Source organism: Phaenicophaeus curvirostris, chromosome 4, assembly GCF_032191515.1.
Source record: "Phaenicophaeus curvirostris isolate KB17595 chromosome 4, BPBGC_Pcur_1.0, whole genome shotgun sequence".
Classification (NCBI taxonomy): Eukaryota; Metazoa; Chordata; class Aves; order Cuculiformes; family Cuculidae; genus Phaenicophaeus; species Phaenicophaeus curvirostris.
Genome location: NC_091395.1, coordinates 1,336,476 through 1,361,044, shown reverse-complemented (window position 1 = coordinate 1,361,044; position 24,569 = coordinate 1,336,476). Strand labels below are relative to the sequence as shown.

Here is a 24,569-nt window from a genome sequence, read left to right as displayed (position 1 = left end):
TGCTACCTGCCTGGAGGAGAACACCTTGTGGCTGAGTTCTGATGAATACACACGTGATCCTCTCAGCAGAGAAACTGCACAAATTATTCTGACGCTGCATTTCAGCAAAAGGTTTAAATGCTTTGTTTCTGAACAGCTCAGTGAGCTCTGCCGCTCTTAAAAGTGACTGCAGGCTACAGTGTACCTGGAACAGACCTACAAGCAACATGGGCACCGTACCTTCCCTGTGGACATCCGGGAGCACTTTGGAGGGATGCTGCACCACAGCCGACCGCCTGTACACCATGTGGATTCTTCCCTTTTCCTCTTCCATTTGCTTTCCTCTTTCCAAAGGCTCAATGAAGTATTCATCCTTATCGGTCCGTATCATTCCAGCCTGGCAAAGAAGAGAGAAAAAAGGCCAATATGTCATTTGAAAGCCTCAAGACACGGTCTGGCGCTTTAAAAACAAATACTAAGAGGGATGAAATGTAAAACACCCAATACAGGACTGGACTGAAAGACTCAAACTACCCTGGGTTTTGTTTGCATGGACTTCAGGCCAGGGGTGACAACCCTGTGTGCTCTGCGATGTTCATGGGGCTGAGCCCACTGCTCAAAGGCATTGACAGAAGAGTTAGTCTATGTACAAGATCCATGAGCCCTTCAAAACCACAACTTAAGACTGAAATCAGAGAGGAGTTCACCATTTGTACCTTACACACAGCTATTCCATAATCCAAGCATGGCCCACAGAGCACTGTGCCTGCAGTGTCCTGCTAGCCCTTAAACCACATGGATTCTGAACCTGACAGTTCAGGCCCTTCACTACTTCACTAAAACCAGCAGGAGCCATGTAGTTCGCTACTTAAACGAACACATATGGCTTCATCCCACATGTAGCTATGGACAACCCTTCAAACCTCAACCTCTTTCTCTTTGTCTCCCACCTGCGAACGCTGCGGGACAGGTTTGCAGCCGGGGGGATTTATGCTGGTGATTCCCACAGTTAAACACACTGGAGTCGGTCACTCCAGTGAGTCCAGCGTGAGGGAAGGGAGGCTCATGCTCAGGGGGAAATTTCATTGCTGGCACTCACATATAAATCACAATAAGTAATGGTGAAGGGAATTTGGCAATGCACCCAAGGAAACAGGCACTTAAACCCCTGCTTATATTCAAGGGCAGCAAAGCTGAACTGCTTCCAGCACAGCCAGTGGAAGCAAGGACGGTGTGGAGGGAAAAGCGGACACAGAATATGTAAAAACACTGGAAAATACCAATGGGATGTGTATTTTGAGCAATCTGTACATTATTATCATAGATACTAACACGTAAAACGTGAATGTCAGTATAAAATGCAGCAGAGTAGCTACTAACAAGCATTCCCCTCACAACCTTCCTTTTAGGCAGTGTTGTCCTTGAAAGCCAGCAGCACGGGGACAGCACCCACGCACTCCTGAACTCCAGGAAACCAACACAAACTCCTGCCAGCAGTTTGCTCTAGCGTTGAGGCGTGAGCTCTGCTCAGCTGGAAAACAAGGCTGCAGAACCTCCCCTGCTCATCCTACCTGCATCAGTCACACAGGTGAGCTCACCTCTTGCACATACATGGATGAGGTCCGACACAAAAATCCAACACCGACCCTGTAGCTCAGGAACAAGAGTGGGAGGGGAGAGACGGGTATGGAACACGTTCTAACCTCTCCCAGTGAGACACGGCTCAGCTCGACCACCTCTCTCAGAGTGAGTGGACGTGGGTTCAAACAGAGACGTTTCCTTACCCTCGGCTGGGAAATGTCGCTGTGCAAGAGGGAACAGCGAGTGAACAGCAAGACAACGCAGCCGCCCTCGACGCTCTGACGGCGAGGCGGGTTTTAGCTGTTAACAACATCACTGTGCTTCAGCTCCTGCCCCAGTCACCAGACCTGGTTCCCTGATGTTTCTACCTCTTCCCAAAGATCCCGGCGGTGCTCAGAGGAACCCACTTTTTGTAAAGGCAAACCAACAGAGACCTTCAACAGCTTTTGAGAAAAAATCCGTGCAGTGGCTCTGGATGTTGCCAGCACCGTGTGCAGCCGTGGGTCAGCTCAGGAGGGCTCTGCTCTGAAAGGGATCGTAGCCAATTATCTTAATTTGTTGAATTAAAAGGGTTACAGGCACAGTCTCCTTTTTCCTTCTGTGTCAGACCTCCTGCTGGAGGAGGTGCCGTTGCACTCCTGTCTCAAACACTATCACACTTATTTATGGCAATACTACACAGGCTTAATTTTTAAATTTTTTTTTGTAACAAATGGAGAAGATCATGGTCCAAACACAGACAATTTGTCAAATAGAGATAGAGAGAATTTCAAAGGACTATGAGAGAGGATAAAAATGAATATTTTAATGAAAATCATCAACATGTCACCAGCAGGAGCTCACCACAAGCTCCCCATTTTGATTTAGACTCATCAAGGACAGTTGGGATCCATTTCATGAGCCCCCTGATCCCATGGAAGCTGTCCCTGCCCATGGCGGGGGTGAAACTAAATGGGCTTTGGAGTCCCTTCCAACCCAAATCATTCCAGGATTCCATGATTTTAACAGCCTGCAGGCAAGCATGAATGCAGAATCGAGGTTGCTTCCCATTTTTCCCCACAGATTTCATCATTAAAAGGGCTTTAAATTTTCCTGCTGAGTGCACTAAGAGGGACACAAGCAGATACTGCATCTTCAAGTGAATCTTCCCTGGAAACCGCACTGCCCTCCAAGCCTTTTCCTCCACGCTGGCAGGACAGAAGAGCAGGCAGGTGTTTAAGCCCATATTTTAAAGGACTCTCCCTTGGAGAGAAGACTGCAGTGGATTTTCAAGGAAGAAGTATGTCGTAGAATTTTCTTTTCCACAAAAGCACATTTATGGAGCAGCACAGGAAAGCACAGTCTGAAATCCTGGAATGCTATTAATTTTACTGCTTTTTCTTCTAAATTAACGATGTTCCAAATTTCTATCAACTCGAGGACACCATTTGAATTCTGTGCTCTGTGCAGTTTATCTGGAACCATCCACATCAGTCCAAAAATGTGAAACAACACAACAAATTGCCAAAATAGCGTTAAGTAGCTTTTGAGGCACAGCAGCTGGAAAGAAATCCACCTCTGCTCAGCACCACCTCAGCCTTGGCAGACTTGGGGGAAGCGAGTGGAACTCTCAGCTTTCTTATAGCCTTGCCTCTCCGGTTTGGGAAATGGCAGTGAATTCCCCTCCCAGCAGGATGTCATAGAATCATGGAATGGTTGGGTTGGAAGGGACCTCAAAGCCCATCCAGTTCCACCCCTGCCATGGGCAGGGACACCTCCCACTGGATCAGGGGCTCCAAGCCCCATCCAACCTGGCCTTGAACCCCTCCAGGGATGGGGCAGCCACGGCTGCTCTGGGCGACCTGGGCCAGGGCCTCCCCACTCTCACAGGAAAACATTTCTTCCTGAGATCTCATCTCAATCTCTTCTCTGTTCCGCACCCACCTCGCTGCCATTGTCCTCTCTCCCTGACTCCCGGTCATCCACCCATCCTGTCCCTGCAGCTCCACGAGCTGGGAGGAACAGTGCATGACAAACGCAGGGAAAGCCTTTCCGCTGACTTACACCGACGCAGGAGCAAGTCCTGCCTGAGTTCCCCATAAAAGGTGACTGGGAGCAGGGCCAAATGGAGCGTGGTGCAGCCAGCCCACCTAGGAGGGCTTCTCAAGACACCAAACAAGACTTTGCTTAACAGACAATCCGCTGATAAAGAAAAAAATGGAAAAATGCCCTTTTTCCCCCTCCCAGCTGCACAAAGCTGCAGACAATAGGAAGGGAATCACAAATAACGGGAAACGAACAAGGGCAGGTTGAGCTACGGAATCACTCCTGAGCCAACATCAATAGCACTGAGGGGGGAACACAATTCCAGGGGAGAAAAGAAAGAGCCTTTCATTCAGAGTGCACAACAGGGGCAGGAACGGACACCTTTAACTGCAGAACCGGAGCAAACATCACGGGTGGGAGGTCCAGAAGTATTTTAAGAAGTTCCATGTCCCATTTGTAGCAGTTTGCAATAAAGGGCAAGGTGCTCGGTGCTCAGGTGTGTCTGAAAAGCCGATCCTTCAATGCCAGAAAGGGAAAAGGCAAGGCAGGCGCATCCCACTGCTGGCTGCCAGCGAGCCACGTGCTGCTAACACCAGCCACCAAGCACACGGGGGAGCTGGAAAGGCTGTGGCTGTTCAAGTCTACTGGGTGTTCACGTTACAGACAGAATATCCCCACCCTACCTGTCACCTCACCTGTCATCTTTTGATGCCAGGCTCCACCACTAACCTCTATCTCAGGTTTGGGGTTTTCTTCACTGACAGACCAGATGTGGTGCCCCCAAACATCAAAGCTGCTGTTTTATAGAATCAGAGTCATTAAGGCTGGAAAAGAGCTCTAACATCATCCAGTCTAACTGTTTTTCTCACACAGCTCCCTCTTCAAACACCCTTTCACCTAACTGCCTATGAAAGCCGCTGGACAACACTAAGGCTTCTCAAGCGTCCTAAAAAAAGAAAAAAAAATCCCATGCGAGAGAGGGAGAACCACGACATGACAGTCCAGAAAACCAGCTTGACAGCAGAGCTGCTCCTGGCAATTCCGCTGTACCCCCCAGGGGCCTGGGGGCAGCCCTGCCACAGCCTGCAAATACATCAGTGTTGCATTTTGGGTTTGTTCAAGGCAGCCTCACACGTTCGGTTCTCTCCCGGTTTGAGGCTGAAATAGCTGCTAATTCACACCTCGGCTCCCCAGAGCGTCACGGCAGTGTTTTAAAAACTGATTCTTTGTAGTACGAGAGCACAAACAACAGTTTAAAAGCACGATTTATATCATTACCTTCTCTGTGGTGGACTCAGCGGGTCATACAGTGACGAGGGCTTTCAAAACACAAATACCAGCTGAAATAGAACTGCGTGAAGGTAAATGCATACATAGATGGAAATAATAGCAACACCACAAAAAACACTGGGATGAAAGCACCTTTCACTGAAAACAACTCTTACATCATGCACTCACTGCCTTTAAGTCCCCAGAGAACAGCTGAATCTGCTGGTGCTCATCTCTGATTCTGTGTCAAAGAATGAAAGAATGGTTTGCATTGCAGAGGATCTCAAACCCCAGCCAGTGCCACCCCCTGCCATGGGCAGGGACACCTCCCACTGGATCAGGGGCTCCAAGCCCCATCCAGCCTGGCCTTGAACCCCTCCAGGGATGGGGCAGCCACGGCTGCTCTGGGCAACCTGGGCCAGGGCCTCCCCACCCCCACAGCAAAACATTTCTGACTAAGATCTCAATATCCCCTCTTTCAACTCAAAACTGTTCCCCACGTCCCATCCCTGCCCTCCCTGATCCAGAGCCCCTCCCCAGCTTTCCTGGAGTCCCTTTCAGTACTGGGAGCTGCTCTAAGGTCTCCCTGGAGCCTTCTCTTCACCAGGCAGAACAACCCCAACTCTCTCAGCCTGTCCTCCCAGCAAACGCGCTGCAGCCCTCACATCATCGTATCTGGGGTATCTGAATCCATTCTCACTTTGGGCCACAAATGGCCTGTTTGGCTCCCAACAAATTCTGTTAAAAGTGTCTCCATGTTAAAATAAAAACCGCTCACGCTAACCCCAGCACTTGCATCAGCATTTACTTCTCCTACCACCAATGCCAACCGAACCAGAAGCACAGGAAAAGGACTCAACAGTGAACGTTGCTGTCAATGCTGCTGCCTCCCAGCAAACGCTCTCCACGGTATCGATGGAAATTGTTTGCCGGGCTCTTCCCCACCCCTCTTCCTTCTCCCTTTCCCCCGCTGGACAATCACAGGTGGCTGACAGCTCCATCCTGCTGCTACCTAAATAGAAGCCCCATTGAAAGGCATCAAGAGCTCTGTGTTCCCTCGGTTCAATATCGCAGCGCAGCCAGGCAGACACCACATGCTGCCAAGACAAACACGTGGGACATGGCGCAGGGGGGAGACAGGTCCTGGAGACAGCCCTCCAGTCTAAACTTCTTAAGGAGTCCATATAAACAGGCTCTTATAAAAAAAAAGGTGCTGCCTTGCTTAAAACCCAGATACAGCACAGAAACACTGCTACCTTTCACCCTCTCTGTTAGTTTAAGGTGTGTTCAGCTCAGTGATGGTGCAAAACCTGCGTCACCACTACCTGCTCCTTGCTTTTTGAATCCAAAGCCGAAAACTTCTTGGAGCCACACCAAACACTGCTTGATTTATTAGAAGGAAAATAAAAGCAAAGAAGGATGCTTTGCCCGCAGCACACTTCCCTTTGGCAGAACGGAGCTGCAGTGGGTGGAAAGTTGGGCTAAGTTTCCTACCTGTGTAGCTCCGGGGTTGTACCTCCAACCCACAGGGTGGGTGTTATTTCTCATGCCACACGGGATCCATATTTTATCAAGAATTAATTGATTCTCTGGGTTTCTTGTTCGAAACTATTGAAGTTGTGGGGTTTGCCCCACGATACCCCTCATGGCTACCCAGTGCTACCAGTGCTGCCACGAGGGATGTCCTCATGCACCAAGCTCCCATCTCTGTGTTTGGAGCACACGACAATGCCTCCCACAGTGTTGCCTCATGCTAACTTGCGCTACAAGCACAGACTCTCACCTCGCAGAACGCAGATGGTGGATTTATTCTACCTCTGCTGCAAACAGGCACCTGATCCCAAGGATTTGCTGGATGCAGCGTTGTGCAGTCAGTGCCCACAACACCAGCATTCTGCACCAAACAGGAGTGACTGCTGCTGTGATATCTGTTCAAGCATACTTGATTTTCAGTCTATTCCCCTTTATTCTACTTTCTACAGCTGTTGTCTGCCTAACTTGCATAGAATCACGGAATGGTTTTGGTTGGAAAAGACCTCAAAGCCCATCCAGTTCCAACCCTGGAGAAACCACCTCAGAGAGGACTGCCAGGATATGGGGAAAATGCACCCATAACCGCAGCCTTTATAACAACGCTGGTCAATCAAAAGGGCCCAGCTCTTCTCCACGACAATGCCCAACCACATCTTGCAAAAGGCTCCAGAGCAGCTGCATGAACCGGGCTACCAAACTCTCCTTCACCCTACTTCCTCCTCAGACTCTCTCCCACCTATTACCACATTTTCCAGCATCTCAAGAACTTCTTCCAAGGGAAGATTTTCCACAACCGAGCACCAGCTCAAAATGCCTTCAAAGAATTTATCAGTTCCAGGACTCTAGAATTTTCTGCTACTGGAACAAAGAGCCTTGTTTCTTGTTGGCAAAAATGGAGATTCTAATATTTCTTATTGCAACGAGTGGATTTTATTCTAAGCTGAGACAGACTGCTTTAAAGGCAATGGGTAAAACCAATAATTATTTTTGCACCAGCCTAACAAATACGCTGCCACCACACAAAGTTACAAGCAGACCAAGGTTCACACTTAAAGCCACCTCAGAAGGAGTTGGTGAAGCCCAGAGACCCAAGCACCACGTCCCAAGGAGGGTTTCCAGGAGCCCAGGGCAGGTGGCACATCACTCCGAGGTGCTGGCAGAGCCCGTGCGCAGTCCCGTATGGGGAGCCAGGCCCCTGCCGAGGTCCGTCTCGCAGGACTGGCAGGGAAGGGGCAGAGCCATCCAACAGGACATACTTCTCTCACTGCACATCTTCTGCAAGTTGAAGTATTTATGGCCTCAACATATTTGGCACACAAAAAATACTACACATTAAAGAATGCTGGAAAAAAGTAATGTGGCAGCAGCGTGCGCGATCTGAGAAACAGCTGTTACTGATCCAGGCACTGGGTGCCTGCAGCAGGGAGAGGTTTGCAGATGGAACTCGTCCTCCCCTGCAGATGGGCCTTCAGCCCCTACAGACTCTCTGAGGCGCCAGGGCTCAGGATTGGCACCGTGGCTCTGAGGGAAAATAGTGGCTCCGAGGGAAAACAGCTGCACTTGCCGGCTCTGACAGCACCAGCACACTCTGAGGTGTTTCCAGTGGAGGAAGCAGGAATCCAGCAGCTCAGTTTCTCCCTCTGGAATACCAGTGTGATACAAAGGCCATGTTTTATCTGCAGTAGAACTCCTGGCAGTGCATTCCCACACTAAAGCAGGAGCTCCTGAATCACTACAGCCTCTTGAAGGCTGATAAACACAGACGGCCCAGAGCAGCATTAAGTTTTTTCTTATTAAATGAGTGCTAAGAGTGAGAGAGCATTTGTTTAAAAACATTAAGCCTATTCTGAATGCAATAAAATATTCAAACAGGGCGCCTTGCTCAGGTTTCCCAGCCAGCTCAGTTACTCGCAGGAGGTGGTGGCTCATCACCCAACACCAGATCTCTAAAACAAAAGTCTTCTGCAACCACAAAGCAACTGAATAGCAGGATGGAGAGTCAGAAACAGGATGAACACACAGGAATGTTTGATATCCTCTGCCAAAGGGACATAATTTAGGAATAAGAAGCTAGGACACACTCATCCTAAAACACAAATGTCAAGCTGACCAGAAACAATGCTCTCATTTCCTTAACCAAGGAGAGCTCTTCCTGTGGCCAACAAACTCATTTTATAAACATATTCTTCATTTTAAACACATCCAGCACATGCAGTGTCACCTGAATCATAAAAATGAGAATCCTGATCCTACTGGGTGTGAAAAGCAGTCAAACGCCTCACACAACTGACCGTTCTGCAGTGCAGGAGGTACAAGAGCTGAAGAATACAAGGAAGGGACCATCAGCTCTGAATGGTCCATCAACACGGTAAAAGATCGAATAAAAAGACAGAATAGAGAATTAAACTATACAAATCGGAAACATGCAGTGTTTTTAATGTCTGCTTTCAAAAATGAGGTCTTTACTCAGTGATGACCCAAAACCACAGCAGCAGCAGCTTGAATCCAGACTGATGTTCCTCTGAACCCCACAGCCTGGGCCAATCGAGGTCTCCTTGGCTGGCAGTGAGAAGTGCTTTCAGAAATGCATGGCCCACAGCAAACAGGAGAAGGAAGATGGAGCGATATTCCCACAAAAACCTGCAACCACATTCAAAATGTACAGTACTTAAAATGAAACCCGCTCCTTGCTAGTGTCTGCATCCTAGGAAAGAGAAGAGTATCCCTTTCCCACAGTTTCTGCTAACCAACGCACTGCACTAGGGAGCAAGAGAGCTTTGGAAGAGCCACTAGACTAACCAACGTTCTGTCACATTTGCACAGAAGAAAGGAAAAAGGCAACAAAATGGTCACTGTGCAGAACTGAAATTCAGCTTTCAGCCTCCTCCACAAACACACATACAAAAATTCCTTTATGCTGGAATCTCTCCTGTTTGGTTTTAATCCAGACGCTGAGTTTCTTTTCACCCCTTTCCGAAAGCAGAAGTCGGTAGAGACCTTAGGATTTAGAGGAAAGGGAAAAGAAAAAAACAACGATTTTATGTGGAAAAATATGCCTCTGGTTTTTGTTCTTGGAAAGCCTGCCCAGCCTCACGGCAATGTGCCGCGCAAAACTGGCACAGAAACCACTTTGTCCTTAAAGCAGGAGCTGTGGTTTGCAAGTATCGGTTATTAAAAACTGAGAGGTATGCATGGAACATGCTCGGTGCAGGCAAACACAACCCTGAGCCAGTATCTCCCTGCACAAATATTCACTGGGTGCAGTTTTGTCTGCAGCAATGGCAGAAGCGAAAGGGAAAGCTGCTCCGTGACAGCAGCCTGGAGGTGCCTGGAGAGGGGCGCACCAGCCCGGTGCCACAGAGACAGTTTTATGTGTGTGGGGCTGCCAGTTCCTGCAGCAATCCTGGTGTCTTCCCAAATCCCGGAGCCACGAGATTACGTGAGAGTCAGAGCTTCCTTTGAAGAGTGGAAAAGAAAACAAAAATTAGGGACATTCAATAGTCTTTGAAGGAGGACAAATAAGAACTTCAGATCAAGCACTGATAGCTCCGAAACTACAGAGCACATAAAATAATCCCCAAACACCAACATCCCATGATCTGGAGGGCAGGAAAGGGGACACCTAAGGCCAGAAACATCGCGATACACAACAGATACCCTATTTGTTTATCTGCTGCCTGTATGTAGCAGTCACACAGGCCACTGTAGAACAGCCACGGATCAAAAACGTTCTGAATATCCAAAACCAGCAGCGAGCGCATTAAACAATTCTGTAGTACCACCCCCGCCGAGCACCACTTGCTGGCTGACCAGGGTCCAGACCACAAATTCTCCAGTTCTGCCATGTGATTCCCATCACTGAGCATTCCAGACCTATCCAAAGAGCTCCAACGTGACAGCAGCTCCACTGATTCTACGGGCAGTGGGCACCTCAAGCCCTCACGCAGAGCCAGTGTGAATCAAGGAGGTGGGTACCTTCGGTGACCCTTCTGACTCCTCTGGACTCTTCTCTTCTGTATTTATAACACAGGGATTCATTATTTTTTGCATCACCTTCACTGAATCCAGAAGCCAGCAGGCTCCTCCCACCACACTAGGCTGTGGTTTCTACCCCTACGGAACTTCTACAGGTCATTGTCACAAAGTACAGAGTACTAATTACATAGGTCTGGACTATCAAGTGTGTTAACTCATATGCTCCTGAGAAACAATCTGACTCCAGACAGCTTGGCTCAACCTTAAAAAAGTCCATGTCCACAAGGATCAACTTACAGGGATTGCTGATTTATGCTGGAAAGAGCACATAAATCAGCTTTGCAACAGACCTGGCTTTCACCACAGCCAGAAGCGCTGCACTCACCCATCCCTTGCTACAAAAAGATTTAATGCTACGAGCAAGGTACCAGTGCAGATAGCAAAGATGTCCCTATGGAAAAGATCTTCCACAGCAACAGAAACTTCAGTGAGAACTAATGGTGAAAAGTGCTCATCTCATCACACACAAAGTACAGAAGAATCATAGAATCATTGAATAGTTTGGGTCAGAAGGGACCCCAAAACCCATCCAGTCCCACCCCTGCCATGGGCAGGGACACCTCCCACTGCATCAGGGGCTCCAAGCCCCATCAACCTGGCCTTGAACCCCTCCAGGGATGGGGCAGCCACCCCTGCTCTGAGCAACCTGGACCAGGGCCTCCCCACCCTCACAGCAAAACATTTCTCCCTAAGATCTCATCTCAATCTCCCCTGTGATGTGTTTTACTCTGGATGGCAATGTTCTTTTGGTCAAAAGCTTGGGAGCACCACTCCAAACTATGGAAAGTTGGTTGTATTTACAACAAACTCATTTTAACTTGGGTCTATGTCTTTCTGCAAAAACCCTGTGGTAAAACCTCTTGAAGGAGAAGCAGTTTAATGCATTAGTGATTTAATCGGGCATAAAAGAAGAAAGCCAAGTGACAGTGCAAATTGTACGGGGTTAGAAAGTTAATTTACTGGTTTTGGTTGCTGCTTTTAGAAGAGAAAGTCAGTCATTTATTGAAGCTATCAGCCAAGTCACAGAAGTCGTCTATGAAAAGTGTCAGTTTGAACCCAAAGAGAAAGTATTTTGCTCCATTGGCAGGAACAATCCATCGTTCTGAGAAACTCCTGCTGGAACCAGAAGTTGGGAGGTCCACCTGCTCAACTCTGATTTCATAGCTTCGGAGCGGGACGGTCTGAGTAACAGCATGCCCCTCCGGAGAAGGGGCCAACTGGCACTCAGGTGCTGAGCTCCCCTAACAGCCAGACCTGCCCGATCTGCCTCCCTCTCTGCCCTTTATCCTTATCACCCTGTGCAGTATTTGCTGTCCAGGCTCATTTCTCATCCTCCTTCCAGACCTCAGACCATGCGTCTCCAAGCTCGAATTCCAGATACAAGCAAGTACGGCACTGAATAAACAGGGAACATCAAAAAAGGTGTTGCTGAATATGGCTTCTGTGTCTCTCCCCGACAACACGCAGCTCCAGACGCAGCACAAACTCCCCAGTCAATGAGAACTTTGAGAGGGGCACAGGGACGAAGGTCTGACTGCGTGGACTATTTCAGTACCTATTTACCTTCTTTCACTGCACTACACGTGATACATAAAGGCAAAACATAGATGAGAGCTCGATTCATGTGTGTTATCAAGGGTCCACAGAAGTTACACAATTTGGGTTTTATTGCTAGGACTCTAAAAAAGGGCTGTACTTGGTAATTTTAATAAGCCTGGGCTATTTAATAAACTGTGAACCCCCAGGAAGTGAAAAATTTAAGCAGCATCTGAACAAAAAAAGCAAAAATCCAGAAGGGAAATTATTTGTCAAACTGCCTTAGGGACCCTGCTCTGCAAAAATCACGGCCAAGGCTAAAGGTGTCTTCATTAACCTTGAAACAGTCACTCTGATCTAGAATTACAGAAGAGACTAGTAATGGACTTAAACTTGTTAGGAGCATATTTTCCACTCATGACCATGTAGCACACGGACATTTTGGCAAGCCTGGGGTGGTTCTTAAGTTCCCAAATCCATCGTTTTGGGTTATACATATTGGATGTTCCAGAACACCCCCAGAGTGAAGTTCTCCTCTCCCAAAGAGCTCACAGGTAACGTGGATTTTGTCATTTCAGGTCACTCAGGTGCCAGCCTGAACTGATTTCATCTCCTCTACCCTTCCACCTCCAGATGTACCACTTGAGTCTCCTCCCTGGCCTTGTACCTCCTGGCTCCCCAGCACACGAGCAGCACTCGGCCCATCCATTTAGCGTTACAGCTTCCAAAATTCCAGTTGCCAAGGTACAAGTTGCAGCAACAGCTCCTCCAGCCGTTGGCTTCTGATGGACTCCTCGTTCCGGCAGAAGGCTGGCCAGCTCATTACACAGATGCTCGTTCTGGAATTTCTCCTCTTTATGATCAGATGAAATATTACTCCATGCCAGCTAAACAATTATGCCTTTCTGCAAGCTCCAGTTAAAGCTGTTTTTCTAGTTTCCAACCTGCTTTCTCTTGTATCATAACCTAGCGTTACTTTCACTTTCTTAGAACGTCTGCTCCAGGCATCACTTCCACTGCTGCTGCCACAGCAAAAGGTGTGCAGGAAACCAAGGAAAAAGTCATGGAGGTGTCCAAGGCCAGGTTGGATGGGGCTTGGAGCCCCTGATCCAGTGGGAGGTGTCCCTGCCCATGGCAGGGGTGGCACTGGATGGGCTTCGAGGTCCCTTCCAACCCAAACCATTCAGTGATTCTATCATCACATTAAAAAGTTCAGCAGAAGAGGTGAAAGTCCTCTCACGTTCCAACTTGCTCCTGACCCCCCAAAGACCTAAACCCTGGAGGAGGGATCTTCACAGCAGCCCAAGCTTCCTGGTGCAGACAGATCATCTGCCTGCTGCCTCCCCGTGGCATGAGGCTGTGTCCCTCTACGTCCTGCTCTCCGTCTTGGAAAGCAAAAGATGGCAGGACGGCCTCGGCAAGGGCAGGCCAACAAAGGATGCACCCTACCATGCCCTCCACCACTGCCTTTGCCATGGGGTGACTGCAAGCGATGTCTGAGGAGGTGGAAAGCCTGTCTGGGAAGCTACAGGAAACTGTTCCCAAACCCCAACAGGGTAACAGAACTTCTTCAAGTAAGTGGAAGCAGCTCAAGTCGCACACCAACCTCATTTTTCAGCTGCACACTCCCCAAACACAAACACCCACGTACCAAGTGACACTTAAAGAACGAACACTGATGAAACAACTACTGAACCTCGCTGTGTCGCTATCCATGGAAGAGGTTACATAGGAAGAGCAGGTGTCAGGACGAGGACATTCAGTGCCAAGGAGTTTTTGAATCAGATGTTGATGTGACAATGAAGCCAGCTCCACGCGGCCTGGAAAAACGTGGACTCTAGAGCAGACTCAGTGGAATTCAGAGGGTAATGGGAAGGGATATTGGTTTTTTTTTCAAATTATACAGAAATAGGATGACTTTCTGTCCCCCTTCACCCTCTTTGCAGAGCACCCATCCCACAGAAACACCACTCTGCATGCAAGGGAGAAGAGCAGCCTGGCAAGATGTAGTTTCCATTCAGATTGGCTCAAGAAGGGCTATAAACCCACAGCTCTTCCGTAGAAACACACTGTTGGAATATAAGCTCAAACCTGTCCCAGCTCCATGCACAAGAGATGTTTATTTTCACATATTCATGGCCACAAACAAGTGTCCCTTTCATGGCTTAACCACCTTCTCACCTCTAGAAGCCGCTCTGTCAGTGAAAGGAAGAGTAAAGCAACAGAAGATGGTAAGAGCAGAGTCACTCTGCTTTTTAAGACACAACACGTCCAGCTGGGGACGTGTGGACTTTAAATACACAGCTTCACACAGAGATCCTTCAACTTAAAATACACGACATGAGAAATATTGTTAAATAAACTGAAAAGCTAATAAGTGCTATTTTTGAGCACAACTGCTGCGCTCCCCTGGAGGAGCACAAGGTTTCACTGCATAGAAAATATTCATGCATGTGCAAAAAGAAACGAGTCCCAGGGCCTTCAAAAGCAGAGCCGGTGATCTCAACAAAACCAGGCTGGAGTGCCCTCCAGGCTGCAGGCAGACATGTACAGAACTATTAACTAGTACGTTTATGCATGGTTTAAATCTGTGTTATCATGAACCTGCTTGCGCTGCTGAGCGGACTACTCTGTAGCCAAACACACACAGCAGTCCCTGATGTGTTCAGACCTATTTTACCTGGCTAATAATGTGGAAAATTCCATAAATACATTATTCCTCAGATGGAGATGCTGTTAAGTAAGGAAAAACCTAATTTCTCAATAAAAAACAACTCTGAACACTATTAAAACTGATGTATTTTCTATAGTTGGTTGTTATTAAGCAAGCAGAAAAACGGGTTTGCCGCCCTTTTTTTCTGATACAGTGTCACTGACATCACGGCACGAATGAAAAAGGAATTTAAAACACTGAATCCCTGGACAGCACAGGTAGAGGAGTGCCGAGCCCCTGAAAACACACTGCATGCATGCAGGGATATGCCATATAATCCTCCACTTTATTGATTTAGCGGGATCAAGTTCAACTCCCAGTTTTTCCTTACCCTTTAACAGAGGGAAGCAGCCACAGACAGGGCTGCGTCTGCCCCTCTCCATGCAGGGCGAGAACAGCTCCTGCAGGAGAGATTTCTTAAGGTCAGTGAGACTGTCAGCCCTTTGCTTTTGTGCTCTGCTTCAAAAATACATGACATCTTTTTCCACTTGGAAAACCTATTACGCAAACTGATCACGTCTTTCCATGCTATGAAAGTTATTTGTGCGGCTCCTTATATTCTGGCCCGATGTGATTGAGATGAAACCCATAACAGTGCTACTGTCGGCCTGTTCAGTTTTTCCTATGACCACGCAATCCTTGGAACAAAGGGAGTAGGAGCTGCAGCCCATCGGAAAACGATCATTGCAGAGGAGGATGTACCGGTTCAATCATCCCTGAAACCGTACAGCCAAGTGGAAACTCCTGAGCACAACCCTTGTATGATTTCCTACTCGGTACACCAAGTACAAAGCACAGTGGCTTCCCCTGTTCACCACCCTGGACCAGGCAGCCAGAAGTCACTATGAACAACAGGTTTATAACACGATCTGCTGAAGCCAAGCGATCCTCTCTGTGCCTCTAAAACCAGCTTTCTTCGCTGTTGGGTTTACCCTTACTGTGGTCATGGGCTGCGGTTCCATGAGGAACAGGGCAGGAGGCAGAGAGGAGCAAGAGCTGAGCTGGAAACAACCATACAAGGCCAGGTGGAGAGAGCTGGGGTTGTTCAGCCAGGAGAAGAGAAGGCCATAAGGAGACCTTAGAGCAGCTTCCAGTGCTGAAAGAGGCTGCAGGAAAGCTGGGGAGGGGCTCTGGATCAGAGAGTGTGGAGACAGGATTAGGGGAATGGTTTTGAGCTGAAAGAGGGGAGATTGAGATGAGACCTTAGGAAGAAATGTTTCCCTGTGGGGGTGGGGAGGCCCTGGCCCAGGCTGCCCCATCCCTGGAGGGGTTCAAGGCCAGGCTGGATGGGGCTTGGAGCCCCTGATCCAGTGGGAGGTGTCCCTGCCCGTGGCAGGGGCTGGGACTGGATGGGCTTTGGAGTCCCTTCCAACCCAAATCATTCCATGATTCTATGATCTTCTCCCTGCCCACGATGTCCTTCGCAAATGTTCTCCAAGCAATTCCATCTCTACCTGCGGTGTCCATCTTGCAGACACATTCTTTAGCATTTTACTGTGCCAGTGAAAGGTTAGCAAAAATGAGTTTCGATGAGAGCTTTGGAAGAAAAGGCCGAGATAGATGGGGCTTTGAGGTCCCTGATCCAGTGGGAGGCATCCCTGCCCATGGGAGGAGGGTTGGAACTGGGTGATCCTTGAGGTCCCTTCCAAACCAAACCCTTCCAACTGAAACCACTCCATGATTCTGTGAAAAGGGAGGTTTTACGTGGGAAAGGGCAGTTTGTTCCAAGTAAGAATGGGAGAAATGCAAAGCAGGAAAAGAGAAGGAGATGTAAGGCTGAATAAGTCAGACGAATCCTTCACTAGTCCAAAGCTGGTGGCAAACCTACCCCAAATCTACCAGCCCAAAACTGGAACTGTTAAAAAAATTTATCAAAATAAATAAGAAGTAATAAAGGAGCTTGAGCCACCATCTGCCTCAGCTCTACCTGCACCACACAAAGTAAGAATGAAGGACCTGCTGGTTTCGAGTCACAGTTTCAAGAAGCAATCTAGGCATATTAACTACTCTATTATATTATTTTTCACTAAACTGACATTCAACTTCAAATCACCACCCCTTCCCTCCTCAACTATGCCAGAAGTCTGAAGTCCTGAAAAAACGACACAACAACCCTGCATTTTTCCAAGGTTTTGGAGCTTCTGAGCTTTGAGAAATCCCCTATACTAGGGATAACTGCATCTGGGAAGTTTGTATGAGCCTCCAGGAAGTGGAGAGGTGACAGGGATGGAGTCCAAGCCCAGGCTGACAGCGACTGACAGCTGCTGAGCCCAGCGAGGAAGATGGGCCAAGGCCACCAGATGGGCTTCGTTGCTGCAAAGAGCCAGCTGCAACCCGTCCAGCCCAGTTTATAACTCCGCACGGCTGCCGAGTGCAGCCAATGCGAGGGGTAAGAACAGGCCCAACAGGCTAAGGGAGTTCACAGCAAGAATGAGTTACTGTGGGAAGCGTGTGATGGGGCAGGAGAGCATGGAAGTGGAACGTTAAATCAGCATAAGACACTGTTGCTGTCTGCAGAGAGCAGCACATGGCAGGATGCAGTTTTATCTTCCTGGCTGTTTATCCTGCTTTCCTTGTGTTTCATGGCCTGGGCGGTGGAAGCAACAGTTTCCCAGCAGCCCCCACCCTGGATGGGAGAGACCTCTGGGGCCGAGAGGATGGCTCCGTTTCCAGCCATGATGCCCATCCAGGCCCTCCCAAGAGCGCCCACACCTACGCCTGCACCCCAACAACATGCTCACTGCCATCACACCAAGAATCATAGAATAGTTTGGGTTGGAAGGGACCTTAAAGATCATCAAGTTCCAACCCCCCTGCGATGGGCAGAGAAAGAAGTCGAGATGCTCCCATTACTTCCCTAACAGCATTCTTTAGGATGCTGGAATCAGCCTCAGCAAGAGTTACCCTGTGCTGTGACCAGAAGGTCAGTTCCAATGCTGTTCTAGCGCATGGAGACAAATACCACTACTCCTAGAAAGCCGATTCTCCATTTCGCAACATCATCTTGCCAGCTTAGGGGAGAACACGACAAAACAATACTTTGCTACCAACACACGGACAAAAAATGAACTGAATGCTCCAGTCCTGATGGAACAGCAGTAACTAAAAAGCATTTGAAACAGATCAGAATGCCCTGGAACTGCTCTGATCCTGGTATGCACTTAACCACATGCCTGAACTGCAACATATTTGTAAGGCTTTTCCTGAACTACAGCTTAAGCCCTTGCACGAGTGTCTCCAGCCTCTATTTCAAGGGCGTTTGCCAAGGGGAAGTCCTCATGCCCATCTCTGTCCACCCTCCTGCTCAGACACCCAAATAACTCTACCCTTAACGAGAAGAATGCCAACACCTCCAAGGGCATGGGACTCACCAGCTTCCTTTCATGAAGAGCGAAACTAAGCCACAAAGTTGAGGGCAGACTGCTGAAGGGCTGGCATTCGCAAGCAGCTGTACTTTCAAATGAGCGTACGCAGCCTTGGACGTGGTCTTCCAATACACAAAACCAGCCATGTTTTCCCTAGTATCTGAAGCCAAAGAGTACAGATTTGTCACACTGGGTCCAACCCTTTTGTTTCCAACACGCAGGGCTGATGTTCTGCAAGTAGGGGAAGGCACATTTACGCTTGGCATTGCATGTACGTGAATACAGAGCAGATCGCAACTCAAACAGGGATGCACAGTCAACAAAACACAGTTCCAGGCGTTCGTACAATCCAAAGGCCCACCAATGGCTGTTCAAGTTCTCTTACAGAGGGGAGGAAGCTAACTGAGAAGCTTAAGAAATCTTCTCTACAATGAAAGGTAGAGAGGGATTTAAAACTTTTCCTTTGTTATCTCTAAATGCAAAGTTTGCTGAGCTCTGCTTATTTACACCCTGACATATCTGCAATGCTTGTTGGGCCTGGTCATGTCCTGTGCCTTCCCCAGTAGAGCCAGTCCTGCACCAGGCGTCATCAACCCAGGAAAACAGCCACCAGTCAGATCTACTTTCCATTTTATTCCACGCCCTGTGGTTATTTTCCCCACCCTTCAGAACCCTATGCCCCTCTAGATGCGCACCAATACAGCAAGAAATTCCACAGTCAGACAAATTTTAGTACCTTTGGAAGAATTAAGCTTTTCATTAAACCTTCTGCAGCACCTCGGCATCTTAGAAAAGGAAGCCGAGCACACGAGCCAGCCACCAAAACACCGTCCAGTCTGGGCTCCCTGAGGAGTAGATGAGCTGCCTTGCTTACATTAAACATTTAAACTGGAGCAGAGCCACACCAACTCCTCCCTGCAGCCATCCAGAAGAGAAGACACCATCAACGCAATTGGACGTGCCAAACCAGATACATTAAACTGAGTCCTTCCTGACTGTTTGAGTGATCTGGTCATTACACAGAGGACAAAAGGGAAGATGCTGTTCAGATGTAAAAGGGGAGGCTGGGCGATCCCTGCTGTCACCTTTAACACCACCTACTCCCCCCATAACCCTGAGCCTCACAAGGCTCTCATATCTGTAGAGGTTTGGGAAGACAGCAACTACTTCATTACTGAAAACACAAGCAGCTTGTTAGCCACATGGCAACCCCTGCCAAAGCGGCTATGCTACTTAATCTAATTCCAGTTAATCCCATTGATTGTCTTAAAGTGCTGTCTCACTTAACACAAGAGCTTCATTCAGGATTACCACTAAAACACAGCTCTCAGGGTCTTATTTGCTGCAAGAACTACATCTGAATCTGTCTCCATCTAGGCAGATGTCTGCACGGCCCCTGGAAGCACAGCACACTGCCAACATTCTCCCGAACACCCCCAAAACCAACCAAAACACACCAAATCAACGCGAGTAGATGCAAACACCACCGGGATTTCCTTTCTTACAGTCAGGAAAGTCGCAGAGTTTTGGCTCTGCAGAGCCCTAAGCTCAGAATTAGGAATTTGAGACACTCAGGCAATTCCTCACAGGGTGAGACACAATGCGGAGGCAGGGAGCTTTGCTCATCAGCACTTATCACAAAATGGAATCAGACCATTAACACGTGGCACGCGACAGGAAGAGGGAAGCCTACTTCCAAGAAGGGATACTTCTTGCAGACTCATTCATACGATTCCTCTCCCAAACTGCAGCACAGTAACCACCACATTAATCCTCCTGGATGCTGCAGCCGTGTTCCACCACCACTCTGCTACTTAAAGAGCACAAGGTAAGCATTGTTTGCTTTCCTTACCGCATGATTGACTTAGCACATGGTATGTGTGCTCCATATACGCCCACCCTTTCAATATGGGATTTGTGTACCAAGCAGTTGTCGCATCTGCCACAGCCACCACGAAATACCTTGCTTTTGGCACAAATGCAGCCATCAGGCCAGCGCCACTTTGAGAACGAACTCTTTATAGACATGAACCACTCAGTTCTGATGCGCTACCTCTTGATGAAACAAAACTGCCCGTCAAAAAACAAAAACCAGGCTTATTTCAGAAATAAACCCTTTACAACCGAAATCTGTTGCTGTTCTTGGGCAGCTGTGATTTTGCTACCCGAGAAGTACACAGTGAGGATTTGGATGCCAAACTCTACATTCACTCACTCAAAGGTCACCTTTTAAGTCTTAAAATGGCTTCACTATTGATTTTCTCCTTCGTAACACCTCACGGAAGCAAAAAGGGAAACCAACAAAGCATAGGTTTGATTTCTCTCTCTCCCACCGGTGACATCAAGGTCTTTGCTCATCAAACTTGCAGATTAAAGCAGCAGGACTGTAGACAGCAGTAGGTTCTGATTTAAAGGATTTAAGAAATTAAGCTCTTTACACGATATCATTAGCAATGTGGAGTGAAAAGCAACAAAGGTGTGTACCGAGCAGTGAAATACCAGACATCAGTGCCATGAACCAAGCCTTACCAGCCCATCGCAATTGCTAATGGCCACGGAAGCTCCAGGGATGTCCGTTATGTCTCCCACGTAGGCGCAGTTGGTCCACAGGGGCTCCCTCTTCCATAATCTCTCTGTAGAAGTTCCAGCCTGACTCGTGTTACCAGCATCATGTCCGATTTCCACGGAGTCTTCATACCACTCTACGACAGCCTCGGGAGCCACTAACCGGGTGTTGGGTTTCAGCCGGAGATGGAATTCCCGTCCAAAGGCAGTGACATTAAAATACAGCTGTTTGGGGCTCTGGGATACCTCCCGTGTTGATCTTCTTTGGTGACTTGCTGAGAGGATGTTGGAGATGTAGGTTCCGTCTGCATCAGTACTAATGGGAATCACTAATCCATACGGTCTCAGTCTGTTTTTCTGGAATTCTGCCAAGAGAAATACCCAAAACCAAGCGAAAATTAGAACAGGAGCATGGAGGGAGCCTGGACTGAAGACCAGAAGTGCAAGCCACCAGATGCAAGGCAGCAGCAGCCAAATGGACTGTTAGGGGCGGCGCTCATCCAGCGAGCGCCCTGGCTGCAGTTGCAGCCGTACAATGCACCACAACCACAGTGTGCTCAGCCCTGTTGTTCTGAACATGCTGTGTGCCGCTTTTACACACACGCCAAGATGTGAAAAAGAAGAAAAGTGTTGGACACATCATTATGTTACACAAGGAGTGACAAACCAGGAAAAAGGGCCTGGTGCGCAAGTGTTATTGGGAGCGGCTGAGGACCCTGGAATAGTTCAGCCTGGAGGAGAGGAGGCTGAGGGGACACCTCATCACTCTCTGCAGCTCCTGAAAAGGAGGTTGTGGTGAGGTGGGTGCTGGGCTCTTTTCCCAAGTAACAAGTGACAGGACAAGAGGAATAGTCCTCAAGTTGCACCAGGTAGGGTTATATTGGATATTAGGGAAAATTCCTTTCCTGAAGGAGTGATGAAGCCCTGGCAGAGGGCCCAGGGCAGTGGTGGAGTCTCCATCCTTGGAAGGGTTCAAACAGCATGTAGCTGTGGCACTTGGGGACAGGGTTTAGCAGGCACGGTGAGGTTGGGCTGACAGTTGGACTGGATGAGCCAAGAGGGCTTTTGCAACCTCAATGATTCTGTGATTCTATTCCATGATCCTGTAATGTGAGAGGAAGGCCACTTTGACTTCAGGGAAAGCACACGGATCACATCAAGGTGGAAAAACACAAGAAAGCATGTGCCCAGTTCAGCACCTCAAGTAAACACACCTGCGCACACATACACACACGATGCTGGGATACACAATAAGCACATGCAAACTACCCTCCACATGCCAGAATTTTCAAACAGCAGGTATTTCATGAGTCTATTTTGCCCTAAAACTTGCAGAGAACACCCCATAATGTTCATTTACATTTATCTGGGGCATCTCCTGGGGTTTAGGTTTGCTTCACAGCTGCCAAAGAGGCAGCAACCCTGTGAAATTCTCCCCAAGACATGCCATGCAATTCCTTCGCACGCCTGAAAGACAACCGCTTTCTCCTGTGTCGAGACCTCCATTAAGACTTGGAAAATGAAGTCTGTTATAACAGCAATTTGCATACCTATTCCTGCAGTCTTAGGAAATGGAAATAAGGAAGAGAACCCAGCGGATACCTCAGACCGCTGAGAAGTTCATTGATGTCAGCAGTGGTATAAGCACCAACTCTTCCCTCCCACATCTCCTATAGCAAATCCCCTGACCCAGCAACTCGCTATCGCTCTTCCTCTTCACGTTACCTTGAGTAACAGAGCTCAGAAACAACAGAGATGCTCATTACTAAAGAAAACCAACACAGAATTTGATAAATTTGTACCTAAATGCTGCACTACAACATGCAGAAGCTACAAACCCCACAACCCTCTACTCCAGGAATACTACAGGACCTCACTGGCACAACTCTTCACTAGGGCAACGTGTCCTACACTCAAGGAGTGCTTCCAAGGAGCAGTCACTGCTGTTAACACCACAGATCAGTGACAGAGCATCCTGAACACTTGATCAGACAAGGCTGCGGGCAACCAGTTCCTTGTAGACGTTATCCCCTGGCTGAGTGGCATTAGCAGAGTCACGGGCCAAGCAAGCAAAGCCACAGTACAAAAATGGTAATGGCACCGAAAGCCCCATTCCCCTATCATTTCTTGTGGTTTCCTGTGGTCAGCGCGGGATTCCTGCTGGATTCCCATCTCATTAGCAGCAACATTAGCTGCCTGGAAACCTCCCCACTGGGGTCTAAATCTGCCCAAGATCTGCCACAATACTTCCCAGCCCCCCAAAAAGCCTCTTTCTGTGCAGTCCCTCAATCCTGAAAACAGCATTATTAGCCTAAGAGAGCAATTTTCCCCTCTCCGCCCTCTGCTATTCGCAGGCACTGATGAGTGAAGGAAGAGAATTCTCTCCTCTGCTCAGAGAAAGGTCTCCTGTTATCGCTTACCAGGCCTGCGGCCCTGTGCCAGCACACGTGTTTCCCGTTGCCTTGAGGCAATTTCACACCGCTGTAAAACAAGGCCATGAAACGAGTTTATCTTTTCTGTGAGACCTCTGTAATCTGGAAGTAATCAGGATATTCGGTGTCCGGGTCTCATCCTGTGAAGGGAGAAGGAGAGACATTCCCGGGCCAGGCCAGCCTGCTGCCAAGAACGGGACCAAAGCCCAAGTCTTACTGCCCGGGTATTAGCGCACATCAGAGTTAAATGGACCCTTTGCACAGAAATAATCACTCCCTGGCTCTTCTCTTCCCGAGGGAACTGGCTGAGTAATATTAGACTGCTATTATCAACAGTTTTCATTTAAAAAACCCACAAGATTGGGTAGCTCAGGTGCTACCACTAAGCGCCACTGAGAATTCCTCAAATAAATACACTTAATTAAATGAGTTAAATTTTACCCGCTCCCAGCGTGACTCATACTGGAACGGAGAATTAATAGAGAAGAAGCTCAGTAGCCAATTCCTCTCCCCTGGTAGCAGTGACTGCTAATTTTAAGAGACCCATTTCAATTCATTAGAAAAATGTCCCTAATAGCCTAATGTAACTGTTTTTCTCCAATTTTCTTGTACACCAGTTACTGAGGGATTTGACAGAAGAGCAATGGATGGCACTAGCAGGATGGACAGGAACATTTACGTTCTTGCACTATAAATGTCCTCACAGAACACACAAATACCGTACCCCAGGTAAGTGAAAAGCTCCTTCCCATCTCCCAGTGCATCATTCTGCTCCACGTTTACAGCCAGCAGTCCCATTCCAGTCTACAGCTGCAGACACCTCCACCTCTTTTGCCACACGCCTGCAAGATCAGGTTCTAAACCGGCATCCCAATTAGGCCATTATCCTTAGGCTAATTCCCATCTGAAACATTGGGAGTTCTAAGTCGGGATAGCTAATCTCTCTCCTTGGAGAAAGGAGCAAAGTAAAGCTCTAAAGCAATTTTTATTAATTAGACACTGGGCCATGAACAGGAGCCAGAGCCTCTGGGCTGTGCATCCAAACTGGGTCAAAAATAAAAACAGAGATCCTCGCATTCCCCACACGCCAGCACTGAGATTCCATTCACAGGCTGACATTCCTCCCTTTACCTCCTCCAGAGCCTTTGTGGCTTCTTTTTCCCCAAGGTGGGATGCTCCACGCCAGAGCCCACAGTCTGGCAATCGAGCCCTGTGGCCGGCGTATGGCCAAGACGCTGCTTTGTGCGCCCAGCAGCAGCCTTCCCACACTGCTGCTTGCAGGCGCAAAAAAAGGGACTTGGCTAGCAGCGAGAGCAGCCAGCTAGCCACAAGAAGGCAGGAACAAAGGGTGGAAAATAAGATCTGTCAAGTTTTTGAGTCAGCAAAAGCCTTTTCCAGAGTCCCTGAATGCTGAGCTGGAAGAGGAAATGCCTTTTGTTCAAAGGCAATTAACATTCAATGTGACATGACTGAATGCTGAAGACACCCGAGCTCCTCTGCTGACTCCTGTTACCCTTTTTCCGCAAGCTGAGGAAA

The 24,569-nt window shown here is 48.3% G+C and overlaps 1 protein-coding gene across 1 annotated transcript in view; it reads right to left on the bottom strand.

The window, feature by feature from the left end:
• The window catches only part of ADAMTS3 (ADAM metallopeptidase with thrombospondin type 1 motif 3), a 78,470-nt gene that overhangs the window by 48,499 nt on the left and 5,402 nt on the right, over positions 1-24,569 (bottom strand). Inside the window, exons 3-4 of the mRNA XM_069854984.1 lie at positions 20,566-20,966; positions 220-376 (exon numbers count right to left, since the gene is read on the bottom strand). Of these exons, the coding sequence (XP_069711085.1) occupies positions 220-376; positions 20,566-20,966 (558 nt within the window). The remainder of the gene's footprint in view (positions 1-219; positions 377-20,565; positions 20,967-24,569) is intronic.